The 24,416-nt window shown below is 40.2% G+C and overlaps 1 protein-coding gene across 3 annotated transcripts in view; it reads left to right on the plus strand.

Annotated features, from left to right (window-relative positions):
* The first annotated feature begins 8,850 nt into the window (after window positions 1–8,850).
* Window positions 8,851–24,416, plus strand: part of vcla (vinculin a) — a 28,685-nt gene continuing 13,119 nt past the window's right edge. For all 3 annotated transcript variants that reach the window (XM_037685312.1, XM_037685321.1, XM_037685328.1), the window contains exons 1-7: window positions 8,851–9,018; window positions 16,836–16,906; window positions 18,569–18,719; window positions 19,229–19,337; window positions 21,516–21,638; window positions 22,874–23,034; window positions 23,249–23,251. In XM_037685312.1, the coding sequence (XP_037541240.1) occupies window positions 8,851–9,018; window positions 16,836–16,906; window positions 18,569–18,719; window positions 19,229–19,337; window positions 21,516–21,638; window positions 22,874–23,034; window positions 23,249–23,251 (786 nt within the window). The remainder of the gene's footprint in view (window positions 9,019–16,835; window positions 16,907–18,568; window positions 18,720–19,228; window positions 19,338–21,515; window positions 21,639–22,873; window positions 23,035–23,248; window positions 23,252–24,416) is intronic.

Below are 24,416 nucleotides of genomic sequence, written 5' to 3' on the forward strand. Positions count from 1 at the left end.
TATGAATAAATTTAACACTAGAGGGAAGTGTTGTGTAAAGATTAATTACAGGCACATTTGTAGATTTAATTCAAGGATTCAATGTTCGTTTTTGTCATTCACATCACATGTGGTACATGAGGTGGAACGAAATTGTGTACACAGGGTCCCATTACATCCAACAATAGCAAAAATATAACATGTAAAAAGAAACAGCGAATAAGGATCTAAGATATATGCTAAACAAACGCCCAACGGTACGCTAAAGCTCTTAGATATCCATTATTAGTGCAAAACAATACATTGAACCACAGCAGCATAATTCTCAAAGGTTCAGTTTGGCTATAAACCAGAATAAAAAGTTTAAAAACATGAATAATGACTTATAAACTAAAGTGTCTAGTATGATGACATTTAAAGATGAGAATGAGTTAAGGAATGTCTTCTTCTTTCTTCTTCTTCTTTCAGCTTTTCCCTCTTCAGGGTCTCCACAGTCAGTCATCGTCCTCCATCTCTGTCCTCTGCATCCTCTGTCCTCACTCCAACTACCTCCATGTCCTCCCTAAATGCATCCATATCTCTCCTCTTTGTCTTTTTCCTGGCAGCAGCATTTCTAACATCCTTCTACCAATATACCCACTGTCCCTTCTCTGGACATCGCAGTCTGGCCTCTCTAACTTTATCTCCCAGTTGTTCAACCTGTGCTGTACCTCTGATGATCTCATCCCTAATCTTATCCATCCATGTCACTCCTAAGGAGATCCTCATCATCTTCATTTCTGCCACTTCCAGTTCTTTCTCCTGTTTTTTTGTCAATGCCATTGTCACCAGACCAAACAACAGAGCTGATCTAACCACTGTCTTGTACACTTTTCCTTTGACCCTTGCTGACACCCTTTTGTCACAATTCACTCCTGAAACTTTTCTCCATCCACTCCATCCTGCCTGGACTCTCTTTTTCACCTCTTTACCACATTGCCCATTTTCTTGGACAGCGGACCATAAGTACTAGAAGTCCTGCACCTTTGTAACCTCTGCTCCTTGTAGCCTCACTGTTTCACCGGCTTCCCTCTCACTCACACACATGTACTCTGTCTTACTATGGCTGGCTTTCATTCTTCTTTTTCTTTCAAGTGCATACCACCTCTCCAAGTTTTCTTCCACCTGTCCCCTCTTCTCACCACAGATCACAATGTCATCTGCAAACATCATAGTCCACAGGGATTCCTGCCTGACCTCATCTGTTAGTCGGTCCATCACCAGAGCAAACAAGAAGGGGCTCAGAGCCGATCCTTGATGGACTCCCACCTCCAATTTGAAGCTATCTGTCACTCCTACAGCACTTCTCACCACTGTTCTACTGTCCTCATACATGTCCTGTACCAGTCTAACATACTTCTCTGGCACTCCAGATTTCCTCATGCAATACCACACCTCCTCCCTCGGCACCCTGTCATATGCTTTTTCTAAATCCACAATGACACAATGGAGTTCTTTCTGACCCTCTCTGTACTTCTCCATCAGCATCCTCAAAGCAAAGACGGCACCTGTGGTGCTCTTTCCTGGCATGAAACCATACTGCTGCTCACAAATAGTCACTTCTTGTCTAAGTCTTGCTTCCACAACTCTCTCCCAGATCTTCATTGTGGGACTCATCAACTTAATTCCCCTGTAGTTGCTACAATTCTGTACATCATTGTTCTTAAAACTGGGCACCAGCACTTCTCCATTCCTCGGGCAAAAATGGCTTAAGGAATGCAATTTATATATATATATATATATATATATATATATAAATATATATTTATATCTATATATATATATATATGAAATGCAAGGATATTGTGTTCAAGACAATAAAAATTTAGAGAATCTCAAAAAGACAAAGAAAATACTTAAAAAAAAACTTCTGTGACAACACTAGCAGCAAACAGCTCCTTCAGTACATCCATAACTTTATTGCTGACTCATTTTTGTGTGTGTGTGTGTGTGTGTGTGTGTGTGTGTGTGTTTAGGGGAAGTTATCATTTATTATGTGAACAATGTTTAATCAACTTTCCTGTTTCCCACAAGATATATATTTCCCAACAACATGTTGAATGTCCTTGTTAGAAAAAAGCAGATTAGACAAAGCACTTGCAAAAATGACCATGTTTAATTTATTTTGATTTTATTCCATCATAAACGATAAAGTTTTACAAATATTACAATAACAAATTAAAGCAAGGAGAACACAAGTTGAAAAACTACAAAACATATGAGCAGAATGAATTTTGCACAAATGATTATATAGTGAAACACGCACCCCTTTGAACAAAGACTGAGAGCTGGATCTAGAGGCCAGGCAGCTGAGAACCGAAGGTTCTGCTTCTAGTTCTGGTCTTAGAAATTCAGGTTCTGGACTCTGGGAGAAAAAACTTCAGCTAGGGTTGAAGACAAAAAGATGTGTAAGATATGGTGGGGCAATGCTAATACATTTTAATTGGATTCAGGATGTCACAGTGAGCCCTTGTAAGGACACAGTCAAGGTTTGGTTTTTGATCTTGAGTTTGCATTTTATTTTTTATTTTTTATTTTTTGCTAGTTTTGATTATTTAGTTGACTTTAATTTAGTTTGTTGTCTCTTTTGGTTATTGTCACATAAAGCCACAAGATGTCCTCATCAGTCTCTGCTTGCAACTCATTATTGGCCTGTCTCACATTTTATACCTAAAGCAGCTTGCACTGTATATATTCACGCTTTAGCTTTCCTCTGTGTTTGTCAAATCCTGTTTTCCTCGTGTAACTTATTGAGGTTTGCATTTTTAATCAGAATCAAAATAAGCTTTATTACCATTGCACCGAGATACAACGAGAATATGTCCGTACAGTCGTCCGAAAGATGGACTGAGTGCACGTAGCTGCTGCTGTATAGCGCGGCCTTCGTATTCTTTTCAGAATACATTTTTTAGATAGAAAAAGGGACAAAGCCATGAGGAGACGATAGTGGCATTACAAAAAATATCTCTCCACACCTTGTCCTAACAGGACACGATTTAAGGCGTCAAAAAACTCTGCCAGCCAAGCACATTTATGAACACGTTACATATGCATTTGATGACAAGGCGGTCCGTGAAGCACTAACAGATAGTCCATTGTCCTGGTAAGATGATGGTCAGCCATCACAGTTCTGATAAGCCTTCACAGAAGGGGGGGTGGAGGGTGGGGAGAGACGAAGCTTTTCCTTACTTTACACATTCCCCAGGAGAAATTGATGTCGACCTGTTTCGAGGCCAACCGAGGAGTCAAATTCAGATAGCTACAATTGTTGACTTATTCAGGCAGACTATTTTTCCTTGTCAGCCTTTGAGTCTGTACTGATACTTCCAAGGTCCAAAATGCCAGATTAGGGTGCACTCTACTGGTCCGTGCCTATGAGCCTCTTCAAGGTCGTTTTCATGCTGACGAGTCCCAAAGCCGCAGGTGGCCTGCGATTCAAATCACTTCCAACTTACAGTTTCGCTCGTAAATCTGCTGATTTTGAGTCCTCCAAGCACGAACCAAACCTTCACATAGGCAGCAGCCTGACGAGGTCCAAATTAGCTGCGTCCGTCTTCTTTGTACGCTGATAAACCAGGATCCAGACTATTCCAAAAACAGGAAACCTGTTATCATAACTCCAATTATATGCAATTTCGGCGTCCTCAATCGACAGCAGAGGTAGACATATCACATTCCACTTCACAGAGATACGTCCAGCTGCATGTGTGTCGTCCGAGCAGATGAGGGTTCTCCAGGACCCTGTCGCTTTGTTGAAAAGATTTTGTCATTTGTGTCGAAAGTCCAGTTGGTCAGATCCAAAACAGTACTTTTCATTTCAGATGTGTAAAAATAGGAGCTGCTCCGATACACAGACAGAGAGCAAAAAAGCAGGAGGAGAACAGGGAGCGGAAAGAAATGCATGCACCTCGTTAGAGAGCAAATGGGTAATAAATCTTTGGATCCATTCATGTATATGCACCTGTTGGTTTACATAAAAACTCATCATGAAATGAAACTCACGTGGGGCAAATATTGCAAGACAAATGATCACATTTATTTAAATGATTTTATCAGAGTTTAAGCTGTTATGTTCATTACCATTTTTGGTTTTATTATGATTTAAAACAACGTGCTGGCATTGCTATTCTTCAGGCAACAATGACCTCAAAAATGATGAAAAAAAAAAAGAAATGCAATCATGTGGACAGAAGAATTGCATTATTATGTTTTCAACTTTTAGGCCAAACGTCAGAAACTCTGTCAGAGGTTTTATTACAGCAGCTTATTTTTCTGCGTATTAAAGATTGTGTAATTGTAACAGCCCTGACACGTAAAACTTTTGGTTGAAATGTGACAGACTCAATCTCAAAGCCACACTTTCCTTTTTCCTCTTCGTTTCAGCATACTGATGTCAGTTTGCATGCTTGACATAAATAAAACTCCCCCCAAAAGTACCCTGTTACAGAATTTACCCCAAAATTAAAGAATAAAAGCACTAAAACACCAAACGCTGAGTAGCTCCTGTACAAGAAGGGTTATATTTTATGTCAGTCCAGTCATTGTCTTTACTTGCTTTTTCCTTTTTGGGTCGCAAGGGTCATGTCCATGTCCAGCTATCACTGTGCGAGAGGCAGGGGACACCCTGTAGGTCTCCAGTCCATCACAGGGACACATAGAGACAAATAAGACAATCATTCATTCTCTCTCTCACATAGGGACAATTTAGAGTTACAAATCAGCCTAACGTGCATGTTGTTGGTCTGTGGGGGAAAAAACTGGAGTACCCTGAGAAAACCCATGCATGCATGGACAGAACGTGCAAACTCCACTCAGAAATGTCCTGGATCGGGATTTGAACCAGCAGCCTTCTTGCTATAAGGCGACACCGCTACCTACAGAGCCACCGTGTATTTTATGTCACTTTTAGAAGAAAAAAAAATCTAGAGAATGTTGTCGTGTCCATATGCAGTGCAAATAAAAGCAGCTCTGTGCTAAACATCTTGTACAGTGGAGCAGACTGAGCATTACATATTGTCAGGCAGCCTATGACTCACATTTTTCTGTCTAACCCCCCACCCCCCCACTCAAGAAAATAACCATTTTATAGGATAGCTGCATCAAACAAATTAAATCTTGTGGGATAATTTTTTGCATTGTGAGCCACCAACTTCCAGCTGGTCGTGACTAAAAGTAAATTGCTGTTTGAAACTTCCCCGAGCATCCTGCTGCCGTGTTTTCTGTCAAATTCTGTTTGGACAGGTCCAAGGACACTAATAGTTCCCGGCAGGACTCAGTGAACCAGTTGGAGTGTGTTGTGCACCCCATTAATTACTCACAGACACCAGTTTACTTTAATGCTTCTCTTGCTGTGCCTCCGTCCATTTATGGTGTTTGAAATGCAGAGAGTTCGACTCTCGCTCCTCTTTAAGGGCAATTCCTAACAAGAGGAACCGATGACTGATACTGGATGTAGGAGGACCAGAATGTCCAGTCTGTCGGGTTTGGACAGCAGTTTTCTCTCACGACACAGATAAACAGACGAGGCTTGCTTGGCCACAGGACCCTAGGGTCATCAGGGGGTATAAATACAATTATCTTATAGCTGTTGGGGTCTCCGGTTTCCTCAACACAGACTCAGGTTTCAGGGACAGCTCGCCAAGCAGCGCACACTTAGACCAGATACACACTGAAAACAGGGTGGATATCACTGAAGTTCACCTGATTATCACCCACAAAAGAAACTGGAAGGCAGGCGATAATGTTTTTGCCTTTGTTTTGTGTGTCTGTTAGCAAAATATTTCATGACCCACTGAACACATTTTAATTAAATATTCACAGAATAATGTGACAAAGTTAAGTCAGGTCCTCTGGATGGATTCTTCTTTGTTGAAACATCTTTTATCCAAATGACTTCTTCAGTCTGAGGAGCTGCAACAAACTCTGTCTTATAAGCAGCACCTTCTCATAGTGGATCAACCAGTTTGCTGCTGACAGACAAATGTGTTCACATGCAAAAGGTGGACCATCAGCCTAATAACTGCGTTAGTGATCTGATGGCTGCTTGCTATTCACAGGGGGTTGAGTCAAACTAGCAATCACAGCATTGTAAGAGGGGGACAGTTGAACACGGAGGCTTACTCCCCTGTTTATTGATGGACGGTTTCTTTTCACAAAGATGGCCTCCTTTACTCCTCTCTCAAACCATCGTTCCTTTCTATTCAGGATGTGAACATCTTCATCCCTGAAAGAGTGACGGCTGGCCTGGAGATGAGTGTAGACCGCAGAGTCCTGGCCTGATGATGTTGATCTTCTGTGCTGGACCATCCTTTTGGCCAGTGGCTGTTTAGTTTCCCCGATGTAAGACTGATCACCCGCCTGACACTGAACAGCATACACAATATTACTCTGTTTGTGCCAGGGGACTGGATTTTTGTGATGCAACATCAAAAGAGACCAGAATAATACACAGATTTATCACTGGATGTACATCCACTACTGGTTGACTTTTGGTATCAAGCCAATTAAAGATGGCTGCCACAGCCATGTGGTTTAACAAATCACAAATGTGGCTTCATCACAGTGAATTTTACAGATAATGGACTTTGGTGTGATAATAGCTGAGACTGATCCCAAAAACAAACAGGTGCATCTAAAAAAAATAGAATATCATGAAGAAAAAAAACATTGTCAATCATTTCAGAAAGTGAAACACATAGATTCATTACACATAATGAAATACTTCACAATATGACAATAAGAAACTTGACTTGATTTCAAGTCTTTATTTCTTGTTATGTTGATGATTATGATTTACAAATAATGAAAAACCAAGGAAGGAAGGAAGGAAGGAAGGAAGGAAGGAAGGAGAACAAGAACAAGATTTTGATTTGATTTTTAACAAAACTTTATTTACACAATAAGTTAACACAACAGTGTTTAAAAAAAAGGTGATCAGGACAAGCTTAAAATAAAATATTCACATGAGGAGCTTGTTGTATTGTAGTTCTCGCTGATCAGAAACGGTGTATAAAACTTTCTTTAATCCCCGCAGTTTCACACAATTCTCCAAGTGTCCAGTGTCTCTGTGGAAGCAAAACTCAACGCCAGTCTGGCCTTGACGTTACAACAGCCACATGAACAAGAGCAAGAACAAGAAGAACAAGAAGAAGAAGAAAAAGAACAACAACAAATGATAATCATTGTGTAGCCAACCCAAAATAAGACGGCCTACTAACAAGAAAGCTGTAGCTGCAGCTCAGTCAGTTGTACAGATAATGAGCTAGACTTGAAGTGGCAGCAGATGAGAATAATTCACAACATGCTCTGAGTGTGACATCTCACAATATTGCATAAAACTGAGCCTAATGGGTTTTTTCAAGGTTTGACCAAAACAGTTACAACTCTATTGGATCTCAGCATAAGATGATCAAAAAGCAGCAAGAAATATGCATTCCTCCAAGGAATGGAAAGTCTTTGTTACAAAAATAAAAAGACTTTCTTTCACTTTTATGCACATCCTGGTTCAAGCTAAGCTTGTCAGGCGAGTGTTGAGGCATCCGACAAACACACGTTATCTTCAGAGTCAAAGAAGAGATCTTACAGAGCAGAAGGGTGACAGTGTGGTGATCTTTAAGACTCCTTTCAGCTACAGCCAGCAGCAAGCTGAATCCTTGGTCTTTATTTAGAGCTGCACATTGAGGCCTGGAGACATGAACTCCTGACCCACCTTTTAATGAACACAGCTCATGTGTCATGGAGGTTTAACGCCTCAAACAAACAAACAAACAAAAAAGCATCAAGTTTTTCTTACGGTTCAGATTTGGCTCTTTTCACACTTGTACAGATGTGGAGATGACTTGAGCCTGCAGGAAGCAGCTTCAACCTTTAGTAGATGTTTCTCCTCCTAATTTCTCAAACTGAATATTGGTAATTTCCCATTAAGTCATTAAAGTCATACAAACAATAAGATCAAACATAAAAAAGGTTATCCTGAACTTTATCGAATGGTGCAGGTTGAAAGAGTTTACTCTTACAGATTTATTTGTATGCAATTCTCAAATGCAGGTACGCACTCAATGTAAACAAAACGTGTCTAAATTTGCCAAAAACTACAAGGAAGCTTCACTCACGTGACGTGACTGACCTACATGAGGCTGGTCGTAGGCTGTGCAGGCAAACTAACGCAGAATCTCTGGAAAAGAGAAGGAACAATTAAGATAAGAAACAAATATCATGGAAGGAAAAGAGCCATAAGCTTTTGCAAAGCTTTTTCAAGACCACTGATTTTACCAACATGTGTTTTTATCTACATACTAAATGAAAATTGTCAGACTTCTAGAACCCAAATGGTTTTTTCCACATATTTTCAGCCACTTTGGCTGTTTCTGGAGGTAAACAAACACGCATGGTTGGCAGCATGCCACAAAGAACACACCAACATCAATATGAAAAAAAAAATCATGAATTTATTATTATTATTATTATTATTATTATTATTGTAAGCATTCTGCATGACGTTGTTTTGAGTACCCCAACACTTTCCTTTTGGGGGGTGGTGGGGGGCACTGGCGTGTATGACGTCATTAGAAGAGCTCTCGGCGCGCAGCGTCAGCGCGCACAGAGCGGCTCGCGCGCGGTGATTGGGCGGAGGGCGGTGATTCCTTCTGTCACGATTTGGGTCGCTCCCACCGGAGGACACCGACCGCCTGAGCCCAGGCTTTCCAGAGGAGGTGAAGAGAGGAGACGGTGGCCGCCGGGGCGGAGAGGGACTCGGGTTTTGTCTCCGCGAGGAGGAGAGGAGAGATCCATCTTTTTTTTTTCTAATCAGGGCTGCGGTGGAAGTGGTTCAAGATGCCGGTGTTCCACACCAAGACCATCGAGAGCATCCTGGAGCCGGTGGCCCAGCAGATCTCCCACCTGGTCATCATGCACGAGGAGGGGGAGGTGGACGGGAAAGCCATCCCGGATCTGTCGGTGCCGGTGGCCGCGGTGCAGGCGGCTGTCAGCAACCTTGTCCGGGTGAGTTTCTGCGCCGTGCGTGCGAATCTCTGTCATGAAAACTTCCAACCTGGAGACTCAGTGGAAGGTCGGACACGTCCACGGTCCACGGAGTGTTTTAAATCACGAGGAGATCAGAAAGTGCTCTGCGCCAAAGCAACTCTTCACCACTGAGGCTCAACTTGGGCTTGACTAAATGATTTGAAAGCTGTCCAGCACCCAGCTGACGCCCGATGGGGCCCCCTGCGGTTCCAGTTTCTGGGGGGTCCCTCAGGGCGCATGCACGACTCTGCAGGATGACATGTCAAACTTTAGCCCGAGTCAGGTGCAGCTGAGCTCATGGGAACGAGTTCTGCTGGTTGAGTTAGGAGGATGGAGGACTGTGTGCATGTGCCAAAACAAAATGTGTCTCAGGGGGACTGTGTGTCTGTTAGCATAATATCTCAGGAACCACAGGTCGGATTTTAATGAAACTTGCTGAAGGTTATCATTATATCTAGAACTGATTAACTTTTGAAGTCAACCCCATTCAACAGCCAACTGAGTTTAAAAAACACATATTTTTAATCAGTTATTGAAATACTGAATTAAAATTTGGTGTGGTAGTAGCTGAGGCTAATACACTTTCAGAGCACTAAGAGATTGCACAATATCATTGTTTTAAGTTTTGTCACTAATTGGATTCAATTCTGCCTGAACCGCTGAGTTTTAATGAAACTTTCAGGAACTAATAATTGGTCAATATTTGAAATTGAATTACTTTAGAGGGAACTGACATAAAGAATGCCGCCACAGAAAACGTAAAAATGGTGGCTCTGATTCAGTCACTTTTACAGATGTTGAACTCAAATCTGGTGTGGTTGTAACACATAGTCTGAGCATGCAACGTTGCCAAAAATGTTTTATTTTACAGTTTTGACCAAAATGACTCAGCTCATTCGTCAAAATAAGATGATTTTAAACATATAAGTCCTCATGGTCAATCATCCAGGTAAATAAATCACAAAAAGTGGACAGATTCTTCCTTCTAGGCATTTAGTTATCTATTTCCTCCTTTTTACTTAAACTAAAAACTCACCTCCTTGTTGTTACTTATGCTGTGTAATCACTTAATTTTTCATTTTGGCCTCCCATCTCATCTGTAATTGAGTCTAATAGGTCTTTTTGAGCTCTAACAGCCTGGTGTCAGTCAGGTATTGATGTTTTTTCTGTGTGCGCTGCCTGGAAAAATCAGTGCGGACCGCATCGTTGATGCTGATCCGAGTTGTTGGCATCGATTCAGGGACTGAGCTTCACTCGCTCAGGAGAATTCAGCTGCAGACAAAAGTAAATATCACTTATAATAAAGTAGAGGAAGAATGAACGAAGAACATGATGAAAGGTATCTCCTTGTAGGTTTTTTATATCCTTAGATTGATTTAATCTGGTCTCTTAGAAGGACAACTTTTGAACATAATGACTTGTTAAATTGTGATCTGTGGCAAATATTTGAGCTGATTTTAGTTTATTGCAGTCTAAAATATTTCTCTGCACGCGTCAATTAAAATACATCTTTAAATTACAACTTATTAATTAAGTCAAACCAAATCGCTCGATTCTCAAACTTCGTTTAGGAAACAAAACAAGAGTTTCCAAAAGCAGAATGGGAGGAAGATCTTTCAGTTATCAGGCTCCTCTCTTGTGGAACCAACTTCCAGTTTCTGTCTGTGAGGCTGACACATTGTCCAGTTTTAAGACTGGACTTAAAACTTTCCTTTTTGATAAATCCTATAGTTAGGGTTGGCTTGTTATGCTGCTATATGCTTAGACTACTGAGGACAAATTGATCTAATTTATTTAAATTATTTGCCAAAATTGAATAGTTTTCATTTGATATTATTTCTATCGTAACATGTGATTCTTGACCTGCCATTGTGTATCTGTTCCTCTCAAACCCAGTCGGTCGAAGCAGATGGCCACTTTGGTTCTGCTAAAGGTTTCTTCCTCATGAGGGAGTTTTTCTTTCCACTGTCGCCTTCATGCCCTGTGATGGACTTGCGACCCGTCCAGGGTGTACCCCGCCCCTCGCACAGTGATTGCTGGACATGGGCACCAGCGACCCCCGTGACCCAAAATGGAATAAGCGGGTAAAGAAAATGGATGGATGGATGGAGGGACACAAGCTTTTAATTTTATTTATTTATTTAAAGTTCAAAACCTTTTTTTTTTTTTTTTTTTTGTATTCACGAAGTTCTATTAATTCACAATATTTAGGGGAATTTAAAAATCCACTCCAAACAAAAGCTCAGAACGGGGAGAGACTGAGACAAAATCTAAGAAGTCTAGCTAATAAAAAATATAAGGGTGGTCATTGCCACCATGATGCCTGTCCTTTCTTTGTCTGCTGGTTTGGACACGCTCCATCCAGATGGTGAGCATATGGAGGCTAACAGCTGGGCCATCACTGAGCATCCCACCACGAGGATATGAAGCTGCAAGGAGCGAGCAGGGAGTTTAACGAGAAAGCAGAAAGATATTAGGACGGCATGAGGCAGCTATATGTATATAAATCACAACAGAGGTGAAAATGTTCATTCTGAAGTCCAGTATCTTTGAGAATTACTTGGATATTGTTGAGAATCAATGCTGGATGTATTCTCAGACACTTAATAGTAGCTCTTGGCAGAAGAGGGGGAAACTGTTTGCTGACAGAGAAGCAAGCGAGAACAAGTGGCTGACGAGATGTTGTTAAACGAGCCTCAGAGCTTTGCTGCGACTCCAGTTGCTGGGTAGATAAACTGAACTGGATGTAAAGAACGCCGAAAGCTCGAACCCATGCAGTTCTTGTGCTCTGTTTTAGAAAGATGATTCACTTCTAGTTAACAGAGAGCGATGTGGAGCAACGTGCCACCGTCACCGCAAGAGTCCCAGCGCACCGTGATACAGTTACACAGTCAACGCCATCCAGGGTGGGCTCGCTGCGGAGGAGGCCACTTGAGATCTAGGTCACAAACTCAAGACGGTGTCGGCCTTGATCCTTCTGAAGATGTGCGTGGGCTGATGCAAATTCAGCTGAAGATGTGACACATGCTGCGTGGTGCGATGGAGCTTCCTCAAGTCCCGCTGATGACGGAGTGGTAAAAGTGAAGAGTCTGCTCCTGACGGAGTCGACGTAGACCCTCCGAGTGTGTCTTCAGAGGGGGAGGAGTGGAGGAGGAATAAATAGATTTAGCATTAAGTGGAGTAACCGCACACTGACGGAGCACAGCAGAGAGGGAGCGGAGGCATGTGAGGAGTGAGACTGTCGACTAAAACAGCCTGAGAGGCGAGATGCAGAGCGTGTTGAGAAGAGGGGGGACCCACCCAGGAGAAGACACTGGAACTTTGTGATAAACATCAGCTCCCTACAAGGAGGGAAACTTGTCTCTGACCATTTTAAACCTGCGGTTTTCATCCTGCACATCGACAGCTCAGCTGACCAGAGATGAGTTCGTCTCCTTTCAGTCTTTTCTAACTTCATGGATAGACTGGAAGCTGAACCATTAACTTATTCTCTGAGTCCAATTGTTTTCCATTTAAAGCTCCAGGTAGTAACTAATAAACAGACAGAGTGCAAAGTAAAGAGGGTCATACGTTTTTTTGTCATGATGACATGTTTGTATGTCATACATGCAAATAAAGCGGGGAGTGGTGGCACAGAGGTTAGAGAAGGTCACCGGTTCAACTCCATACTGACATCATCAAAATGTGGGAAAGGTGAAGCACCCACACCTGCCTCCCTCCACCCTCATTTGCCCCACTCTGGGCCCTTAAGCAAAGCTCTTAACCCCCACCATCTGCTCCTCTGGGCACCCTAGATGGCGGTTCCCAGCTCCACACAGAGGGCTGTGGTTGCTCAATGGTTGTGTCGGGAAGGGCATTCAGCATAAGGGGGCCGAGATGGTGTAGAGGCAGGGCAGCTGACTCAGGACTCAAAAGTCCCGGGTTCAATCCCCAGTCATCTAATGGTGTCCCTGAGCAGGACGCCTCACCCCCAACAACCACCCACCGCCCCACCCGAGCGCATCCCAGGCACGATTGGCTAAATGCAGAGAGCCAGCGTCACCATTGTATGGGAACATACAATGATGACAACACATATTATATATATTTTTTTCATTCAACCTTTATTTAGACGTTATTGAAAACAGTTACCAAGTCTTCATGCGAGTTAGTTCGTTGTGACCCCAAATAAGGGAGCAGTCGAAAGAAGAAGGAAAAAACAAGCATTAATGTGAACAAAGAAAAATGCAAATTCCTTTTTTCACATCAGACATTTTATTATCTTATATCACTTTTTTGTCCCAGTCTGATGGAGTTCATCAGCTTTCTTTGCAGCAGAAAAAAAAACAGGCTGAAATAAAACTATTTCACACTTTGTTCAAAACAGGCTTTGCAACTTTTCTATTTTACCAAGTTTTGAGCTCAGACAAAAAGTCTTAGCCTGAGTTTCACTGAATCTGTTGTTTCAGAACGGGAAAAACAGAGACAGGTTTCAATTAAAATATTTCATGAGGGAATTTAAATCAAAATAAACTAGAAAAAAACTATTAGAAAACTAAAAAAAAAACATGTTCTAGTGGTTTTTTTTTTTTTGTTCATTTTACTTAACAATGAAGTCAGTTGGCAAAATTGAACAAAATTACAGCAAATTAGATTTAAAGTTTGTGTCAAAGTTATATTATGTAAAATAATAAACAAATTGTCTCCATATGTGCAAGAAAGGTGTTAATTTGAAACCGATCGATATAAAATGTAATTCTGGAAAAATTAAAATAAGACCAAAATAACATTATAAGATGCTTCCTAGAACTAAGTTGGCTTTGATACTTAAAGTTTTAGGACTTTAAATCTACAAAGGTCTAAATTTACCACAGCATGAGGGAACACATGGATGATTTTACCGTGCAACACTGCCCCATGGTTAATGTGGATTCTCAGGTGAGATGAAATGTGGCGTTGGCTGCGATCAGTCTGCTGCACAACTCAACTCCGAGCATCTCACAAACCACTTCACTGCACATGAATAATAAATCACAAGATCGATATCAAGCGTTGCTGCTTCCAGGAAACGGGTTTTTACGAAGGTTTTTCAGGCCGAGCTCCGCTTGTTGGGCTGCATTCCTCAATTTGGAAGCTACATGCATTTTTGTTTTTACTTAAAAAGATTGCCGAGAACTTTCGTAGGTTTCACCAGATTCATGTTTAACTTTGTAAAAGCATAAAACTTTAACACGGCACAGGTGGAAAAAAGTAAACATCCATCATTTGTGAAAGCTTTTTAAATATTTGGCAACATTTAGCACAGAAGAGTTGGATTTTAAATGATAAATAACTCGAATTAAAACAAAGGGCTTGTTTTTGTGTATGTTGTCACATTTTAGTCTTGTTTGTAAACCATCTAATTCATAAACTAATAGATGGTTTCTGCAAAATCACTTTTTAATGCATGGGCTCGTGAAGGGATCCTGTTGCTTTTAGCAAATGATCATTTTTGATGGCCAGAATGTTTAGTATTTTTTTAATATTTGAAGCTTATGACTGATGCATTGTGGGTAAACTGCAGCGTATGTCGTTTTGATGGGAGGTAGAAGTAAAGGTATATATATGTATTTTTCAATGAAAAGGCAGCGTGAATGATGAAGACCTTTACTGAATTCTGCTGAAGAGGATGAAACTGAGTGGTTAAAACTAAAAGGATAAGAACACTATAAGCTAAAAGAAACAAAAGGGTAGCTAAAGTAGAAAAGACTAAAGACTAAAGTGGCAAAGGATAAGCTAAAAGTAGCAAATTGTTGGCTTAAAAAAAACAAAAGTTCAGCTAAAACTTAAAAGTAGCAGAACGGTAGCAAAAATTACTGCAAAGTTAGTTAAAAGCTAAAAATAGCAAAATGGTAGCTAAATCAGAAAGTAGCATAAGGAGATAAAAATTGGGAGTTGTGGTGCAGAGGTTAGAGAAGGTGGGCCTGTAATCGGAAGATCGCTGGTTCAACTCCCGATATCGACAACATCAAAATGTGGGTGGGATTGGTGAAGCACCCACACCTGCCTCCCTCATTTGCCCCACTCTGGGCCCTTGAGAAAGGCCCTTAACACCCCCCTCCCCCCACAATCTGCCCCCCCCTGGTGCAGATAGCAGCTCTCTGCTCCAAAGGGCTGTGGTAGCTCGGTGGTCTGTGGTTGCGCCAGGAAGGGCATCCGGCGTAAAAATAATTGCCAAGTCTTTGTGCGACTTAGTTCACTGTGGTGACCCCTGATGAAGGGAGCAGCCGAAAGAAGAAGAAGAAGAAGAAAAAGAGACAAAAGTCAGGCAAGCTTCTTGCAAAAAAAAAAAATACTAGCTAGAAGCTAAAAGTAGCTGAAAGGTGGATAAAAGTAGCAAAAAAAAAAAAAAGAAGCTAAAAATTAAGTGGTAACTAAAGATTAGCTCAAAGTTAAAAGTAGCAGAACAGTAGCTAAAAGCTAAAAGTAGCATAAGAAGACGAAAATATAGAACAAGGCTGCTGAAGCAGATCTCAAAGAGAATACTTGCAAATAAAGTATAATAATAAAAAAAAACAGGGTCACATCACTCTCCTGAATGAGCTAAATGTTTTGATTTATGAACAGTTCTATTGTTTTGTTTCTTTTAAACACAGGAAAAAATTAAAGGAAAAAATCTGAATCAGCGTTTACACAATTACATAGAATAAAATGACAATCTAATGTCTTTCTTTTAATTATCAAACATTTTATGCAATAAATCGATAACTGCTTTTGAAACCTCATGGACATTTACTGATCGTTCTTGAAAAGCTCTTTGTGACTCTGAAACACGCATTGTGAATGTGTGGAAGCTCTTTTTGATTTACGGTCATGTTTTGGCCTATTTGTGGTTTTTCCTTCAAACTGATGCTTCTTTTTTCTTTTCATCCTTGCTGACACCCTCAAAGTCGTGATAAAAATAGAAACCGATAGATGTTCTTAGACCGCAGTGATTTTTGTGCTGCTTTTCACAGATCAACAAACCACTGAGTGAAATAATATCTGCCCAGAAAAAGAAAATATAGAAATACTGAAAGATAAAACGATAAAGCATAAAAGAGAATTCACACACGAAGGGGGGAAATGGTTGGAGTGATGCTGTTTCCCTGAATCTCTGGCGTCAGAAAGTCTATTAACCAGATTTCACTGATGCAGCAGGAAGAACTGGATGTCATCATGTTGCTGTAATTGCGTTTCAAGCTCGTGTCTGGGTGTGTGTGCTGAGTGTGTGTGCACAGATGTGTTTTGTGGTCTTTAAAGCAGACACTTTTTGAAAACCAAAATGCTGAACCGCCCAAGTTTATTTGGCTTTTACTGGGTCACAACTTGGTTTGCTGTGATGGACATGTTTTGTGCAAAAGATGAAAAATGTCTCTTGTCAAAGGAGTGTGTGTTTGTCTGTGTGGGCAGGGGCATGCTTGTGTGCGTAGGACGTTTTTTGTGTTTGCAAACGTTGAACTTTCTGCACTGAACTGAATATTAAAGTGTGTGCCTGTCTGGTTTTTTATGTTCGGCATCAAAAAGCAAACAATTCATTAGTCCTGAATATTATACACCTGACTTTAAATTAGATTTTTATCATTTATATTACTGTAAACCGAAATAATGATTTTGAAGTTATATCATTTTCTTGTTTCATGTAACAACAGCCAGAACCTGGGCTGCGCTCAGCTCATGAGACATTTCATGCATGCATGGTTGACATAGGTGTAAATTGATACACACTCGTTCACCCATCAGACTATTAATAGTGCTTTTGTCAGCACAGCAGCTAATGAAAATAAAATGTGTTACAGGTGGGGAAGGAAACGGTTCAAACCACAGAGGACCAGGTGATGAAGAGAGACATGCCTCCTGCGTTCATTAAGTAAGTCTGCTGCTGATCCTCTGTGATTTAAAACGAAGGCCTCTGCTGTCTCTCTGGATGGGATCCACTTTATCTCAGCGGACAGAGAACTTGTTAAAAACACAAATTCAAGTCAGGAAGCGTGGCTTTGTTCTCAGCTACGACAAAGAGCCACTTCTTTACGTCCGGCTCCAGCATCCCGACAGTATGGAGGATGGAATGTGACAAAATTAAATAAATAAATACAAACATAACAATTAATGAAATGTACCTTTTAAATTATTTATTTCATGGTTAATTTATTTATTTAATTTTGTCACCTTCCGTCCTCCAGTAACACCATGACATTATGTTAACTGTCGGTCTCACTCGTCAAACTCAGTGGGCGGGACTAGGGCGGTTCGTGAACAGACCCTGACGCCTGATTGGCTGCTCCTCACTGCAAGCAAAAACAAATCGACCACAGATAATGGATTGATCAACAGGCTAGAAAATATATTCCGAAACTTTAGGAAGCGGTAATTGTGTTTACGTGTATTTGGATGAAACTTTTCTTTCATACCATGAATGTAAAGAAGAAGACGCGCTTTGGCTTAAAATATCTGACCAGTTCACGAGAGAGCAAATAAAGGTCCTGCATGGAGGGAGCTGCCATGTATGAACTGACTTCAGACCAAAGCAATGGATTTCACATGATCAGCGTTAGTCCCGCCCACTGAATTTGACGAGTGAGACTGACAGCATCGTGTCACACGAGGGTGGAATGTGACAAAATTACATAAATAAATAAATCACGAAACAAATAATTAAATTGTATATTTAATAATGATTTAATGATGTATTTAATATTTAAATGATATATTTCATTAATATGTATTTATTTATTTAATTTAGTCACATTCCGTCCTCCATACAACAACAACAGAGGTTGCTAGTTGTTTTCCAGCTTGCGTCCAAAGAGCTGACATGAACCCAGGCTGAGTGCTGCTCACAAGTCCTGGTCCTCAGACTTCAGACTATGATTCCTTGTTGCAAGTTTTGTGTTTGTGCATATGCCCTATAAGCCTTTACTGGAACGTTCTGGTTGCAGCTTGTTGTCGCACTTGTTCATCAGTTTATAATTTATTTTACCCATTCCCAAAAATGATTCATGTCTTGTTGTGGTCCACACACCCCCCTTCTTGCACTTTGCCCATGCATGACACGGGCTACTGCACCATAAATCTCATTCGCTCGGCTTAGGAGGGGCATGTGGGAATGCGAACCTAACTAAATATAGATGAGCCATCAGCCATTGATACCTTGACCAGTGGGGTCAGAAAGAGGAGGGATTTAGCTTTATTTAAATCCTCTTAAAATTTGTCACCTCTGGTTAATCACTGAAACAAGTTATGTGCAAAATTAAAGTTTAAAATTAGTCCTTTTTTTTGTATTTTTTTTCCCCCTCTCTCTCTAAATTGGAGATTTTGCAGAATGGATTGTTAGAAAATGTCCTTCTGTCCGAAATTTTGCAGAATGAGCTTTTCAAAAGCAGCAGACTTCATGAAATAAGTTTATAAAACTTGAAAGCTTTACATCTTGGCTGTAGATTAGTCTGTTTTTGCTTTGCACATTGATTTTTGTTGTAGCTCCAGATGGTGCACCTGTTGGGTGAGGTCTCCTAAGCCAGCTGTGTGTTTTCAGGGTGGAGAACTCCAGCTCGAAGCTCGTCCAAGCGGCTCAGATGCTCAAAGCAGATCCATACTCCGTTCCTGCCCGGGACTACCTGATCGATGGATCCAGAGGGATACTGTCTGGAACGTCCGATCTGCTCCTTACCTTTGATGAAGCAGAGGTGTGTGCTTTCCTCCTTGTACTGAGTCTTTATGCTCACTTTCACTTCAGTGGTGGTTTGGTATCTTTCAGGGAAATCATGCTTTATATATAGCAGCTGCACAGAGGAAGGAAGAGCTCTTGGAGCTCTAATGGAGGCTCAAATGCAGCTAGATCTAATCACAGAGATCAAATGACCTCCCGCTGTCGTAACTCAGAATGTGCGTGTGTATGTGTGTGCGAAGGTTTGATGGCAGCTCCATAAGTGGATTCACAGTGTGCACGTGATTAAAGCCGTCCTCTCGTCTCATCACCAGCCTCATTTTTAAACTTTTCTCTGTCACAAGATGAGCATCACAAGACACGCACACAGAGAAAGAAACTACACAAACAGCTGAAAAACCAAAGTATGATAAAATAACAGCTGAACCACACGATAAATGCTGTTCTTTGGATAAAATTACACACCACTTCCCATTACTGATTCATTTGTATGCCTCTGATTTCCTGTGTGGTTGCGTTGTGTTCCAGGTGCGTAAGATAATTCGTGTGTGTAAAGGTATCCTAGAGTATTTGACGGTAGCTGAAGTGGTGGAGACCATGGAGGACCTCATCACTTACACCAAAAACCTCGGCCCAGGTCAGCCCACGTGCTTTCTTTAAAACAAGACAGAAAAAAAAAAGTTGTGTCAATATCAGAGTTATATCTCACGCATGTTTATTTAAAGTGAGAATCACAAGTCAACCATTCTAACTTTGGTTGCAAATATGTTTTACTGCTTTTATACAAGAAAACTGTGCAGCTTTCAGCAATTCTACTTTATGCATAAAGTTTCAGATGAAAAAGGAGTGGAACTGTAAAAAATATGTTGCAAATGACCTCTGCAAGTATATTAATTAGAGATCTCATAGTGCAAACCAGTGATGATTTTAGCCTCTTTTGGGGGGTGCTCAAGCACCCCTAAATTTTAACTGAGCACCCCTGAAAAATAAAGTGAAATTTAAAAAAATAAAATAAACCGCACTCCAAAAAACCTTTTATTTTTGGGTGGTTCTGGATTTTTTTGGTTTTTTAAACCACCAGTTAAAATACACCAGAATGCAGGAAATGGCATCTACTTGATTCAAAATTTTCTGGGGAAGGACCCCCAGACCCCCCCATCCCCCGCACTTTATGAATGCTTTTGACACTAATGGCCACCATGCACATTGTTCAATGCAATAGCCATTGTCAGCGCTGGGGGCTAAGCACCCCCACAGGGCAGATTCTAGAATCGCCCCTGGTGCAAACAGAGATGTGACGTACTGTTTTCATTTTCTATGAAAATGATTTGTGAGAGCTGAATGCTTTGGGGAAAATGTTGTTGAAAAATGAATTAGCTGAATTGTTAAAATTAAAACAAGCAGAAAATCAATAAAAATCAATAAAACATTAATGAAAAATTAGAAAAACCATAAAATTAATCTAAAATGACCCAAACTGCTAAAAGCCTAACTTGACTAAATCAAGCTAAAATGAGCAAAATCATCGATAAAATCTGATTTTGTAACATTGTAGCTAAAAGCTAAAACTATCAAAAGAGGTTTACTAAAGCTAAAAAGTGACTAAGTAAAAAAAGCAATTTGTAGCTAAAAGTTATAACAAAAAGTAGCTAAAATGAGCAAAGCATTAGCTAAAAACAAAAAGTAACAAAACAGTTGCTAAACCCTGAATGTGGCAAAACTGTGACTAAAAGCTAAAACCACCAAAACAGAAGATAAAAGTTAAAAGGAAGCCTCAAAACAGACAAATAAAGGAGTTGCGTTGAAGTAAATTTCAGAGAGAATCATTTTGAAAAGGACTGAAGAGATCCCAATATGGGGAACTTTTTAAGAAATAAAGGTAAATAATTTAAAAAATTAATAAAAATTCAAAATACTCAGTCATAATACACAATTCCTGATCAACACAAACATTTTGATATGTGATTCTTTAGACATTAATTTTAAAGAAGTACAACAGTTTGCTTTAGCTTTGTGTCAAGTTTTTTTTGTGTAGTAAAAAAATATTCCGCAGTGAGAGTTGTTTATGCGAATAACTATTTAGTGCTTTTGAACTTGACAAAGCCAAAAATTATCCCACGTTATAACGTTTATCTTAACGCAATTTGAACTACTGGTTAAAAAAAAATACAATTTAATCTCGTTATTATTGGTGTAAGTGTGTCTTGTAATTTTGAGGTCCAGGTTGCTTCAGGAAGGGCATCCAAACTAAAAATAACCAATCGCCAAATATTTCATGCAAGTTCACTCAAAAGAAACACATTATTCCATCATGGGGAAGATTTTTCTCTTAGAATTAACAAAGGTCACAACGAATCAGTTGGTGCTTAAAATTAAAAATAAATGCAATACTGTACAAATAAATATGAATTTTTAAAATACACATTTGTTTGTGAGTTGAGTTAGTTGAATAGATTTGGCTTTTTAAAAGCGCTTCACTTCTTTGGGTTTAAAATAGGTTTTCATGAAAAAGTAAAATAAGCAGTGACTGCTTCCTTGACCTTGACATGTGACTGGATCCTTTCACTGGTCTTCAGACCACAAACAGTCTATTTACCATCATCAAGTTAATTAGATTTTCAGTACACTGTAAGCATGGGAAAATCTCTTTCCATGCCAGCGGTGCAAGCATAGTACGAGCTCAGTTTGTGAAGCAGCGATGCTTGAATCAATGTAAATCCATGTTTCTACACCCGGTGTCAGAACTAAAGCCATTAACGTTTTGCGCAGTTTCATTAGTTTTAAAAATCTCCCTGTTTTTCTCCGTTTTCTCCAGGGATGACGAAAATGTCAAAGATGATTGAGGAGAGGCAGCAGGAGCTGACGCACCAGGAGCACAGGCAGATGCTCGTCAACTCCATGAACACCATCAAGGAGCTGCTGCCCGTTCTTATCTCAGGTGCATGAGTGTGACTTCGTGTGGATAAAACGAGGAGCTAGCTGTGGAGCATCCAATGGTTGTCATAGTAACGCTGATAATTACAGTCATTAGGTGCTGGGGATGTGAGGCTGACGATGCATCGCCCACTTGGAGCTCTGCTTTCATACAATGCTCTGCCCTGGCACAAAAAAAAACACTGAACTTTACTTTCTTGAAATCTTTTACGGTGGTCTTGTAAAACAATTCTGCAAGGATTCTGAAAGTCTTTTAAAGCCGTTATTTATAGAATGCAGCGTGCAAAATATAACGAGAATGAAGGATAACTTGACACATCTCTGAAAATGTTGCAGCAAAACAATATGTTAGTTTCTATTATTAATTTCCACTTGAAAATTATTCATTTTGCAAACGTATCTATCCGTTTCATATCCATTTTGTAATTACCGTATTTTTCGGACTATATGGCGCAGCGGATTCTAAGGCGCATTAAGCGAAACAAGATCATTTTAACAGATTTTTGAGCGCCGTTTACCACATAAAATCTGTTTGAGGTCAGTAAGCACAACCAGAATTAATACATAAGGCGCACCAGATTATAAGGCTCACGGTTGATTTTTAAGAAAATTAAAGGATTTTAAGTGTGCCTTACAGTCCGAAAAATACGGTAATCTATATTTCAATTTAAAAAGTCACATTGTACTGTGTGGCCTTATTGCATGAGTAAATAAAGACACATTTAATCATTTAATGTTCTTAGTTACTGTTTAAAACCTAGTCCTGAGGTTCCTTTACAGCATATGTGTCAAACTCAAGGCTCGGGGGCCATATGTGGCCCTCGGTGATATCTTTTCTGGCCCCCAAGATGATATGCTAAATGAAAAATACTTTTATCACTTTAATTTTTTTCAGTAATCTTTGATTATTATGTTAAAAGTGCGACAAAGAACGTCAAATGAGGCCAATCGAACTCTTGGTGAGGAACCTGCGACCAAGAAAAGATGTTGGGTATCTGACTTGAGTTAATGTAGATTCTGAAACCGGCCCTTAGTTTGAAAAAGGTTTTAATTTTGGCCCCCTTTTGTAAGTGGATTTGACATCCCTGCTTTACAGCCTCATCGGACCATGTGTTTTATAAATAAAAATGTGATTTTTTAATGTTGGGGATTTTAAAATAAAATGTCCGTTTAAGTGAATATCTTCTGCAACATTTCTACTCGACTGTAATCCTAATTGGACAAATCTCATTATTTCAGCTATAAAGATTTTTGTTGCGACAAAGAGCGGCCGAGGAGCCGGGGTGGAGGAGGCAGAGAGGAACAGAAAGTTCACCTTTGAAAAGATGAGCGCTGAAATCATCGAGATCATCAGAGTCCTACAGCTCACCACGTGGGATGAAGACGCCTGGGCCAATAAGGTAAAACCTCCATCACACATACAGATGATTGTGTTAATGTTGCACTCCCTAAAAAAAAAACTTTAAAAAGGTCTAACTTCACACAAACTCTCCCTCTGGCCTGCATTTTACTCTTTGCTTTTCTGTGTCCACTTTGGTTTTTTGTTTCTGAGTATAACTCCTGGTTATTCTTCTTTTTCTTTACCTTCCTTCTCCATTCTTTTCCTCCCTGTAGAAGGTAAGCCTGTTCCTCTCCCACTTGCCCACCCCTCTTTCTGCAGTTTCCAGCATGCAAGCTTGTGTGCGTGATTGATTAGGAAATCTGTCGTGCTCATCTTCTGTACATCTATCATACAGGTCTTCAACAGTAAGCGTGTCGTGTGTTTTAGTCCTCTGTCAGCTGAAGTGATGACGTGCAATGCACACAGTTCATCACTGCATATTGTTACGTGTGCATCTGTTTGTTACCGAGTGCCCATTTGAGTAGAATGGCTTGAAACAGATGACGGCTTGGTGCAGAAGTTCAGTTTATTTTCTCGTGCTGCTCATCGTGTGATGGAGCCAGCAGCAGAATCAATACAATTCTGTTTTGAGTCGCTAAAGAGCTAACAATCAGATCATTTACGGTAAAGGTAAGATCGGTTCCACTTGTCTAACCTGTAACTCTGCATGTTTCTCTGCACACAGCTTCCTCAGACAACGACTTGTCCATGTGTGTGTGTGTGTTTGCTGTGGAAAAACTGCACAGTCAGCTGTGATAAGCACTTACAGTCAGTGTGAGAGGGGAAGCCGCTGGCACACAAGGACTGCCGTTCTTTCGGATCATGAATTATAGAAATAAACTGCGTGGTGTCCAGCCACATCCATAATAGATGGGCTGTATTGAACGCTTCCACTTAAGCAGTTCATTCTCCTTTTAGATGGAAAATGTTTGTACAAAACAGTGAAAGGGGCTGAGCTCTAATAAATGTCTCATTTTCCTTTTTTTAATATTCATCACTTCTTGATTAATATAAACAAGCTTAAATACACTTAAAATTGTATTTATTTTTCAATATTAGCATCCATTCTTTATAATAAATTAAACAAATGACTATCTGTGGCACTTTTTAATAATTTTACAGTTTAATTCAGTACAAGAGTCATACATACAATCCTGTCTCCAAAAAGCCAGAATGTAAAACGAAGCAATACAACCATGTTGTTTGCCGCTTTGCACGGCGACATGCGTTGGCACTCGGAGGTTGTGATCCAGATTTCAGCTTATAATCTGTGAAACTGGCTGAGTTTTGCCCGTTTTTGCATTTGCTATGGTTGATAAGTTGTAGTGACTTGAACTTTGGTGACTAAAAAAGACAAATGTGCATCTACTGATTACTTTCTGAGAGCTTTATTTGATGTTG

The sequence above is a fragment of the Nematolebias whitei genome, chromosome 1, assembly GCF_014905685.2.
Source record: "Nematolebias whitei isolate Nwh7 chromosome 1, NemWhi1, whole genome shotgun sequence".
NCBI classification, from domain to species: domain Eukaryota; kingdom Metazoa; phylum Chordata; class Actinopteri; order Cyprinodontiformes; family Rivulidae; genus Nematolebias; species Nematolebias whitei.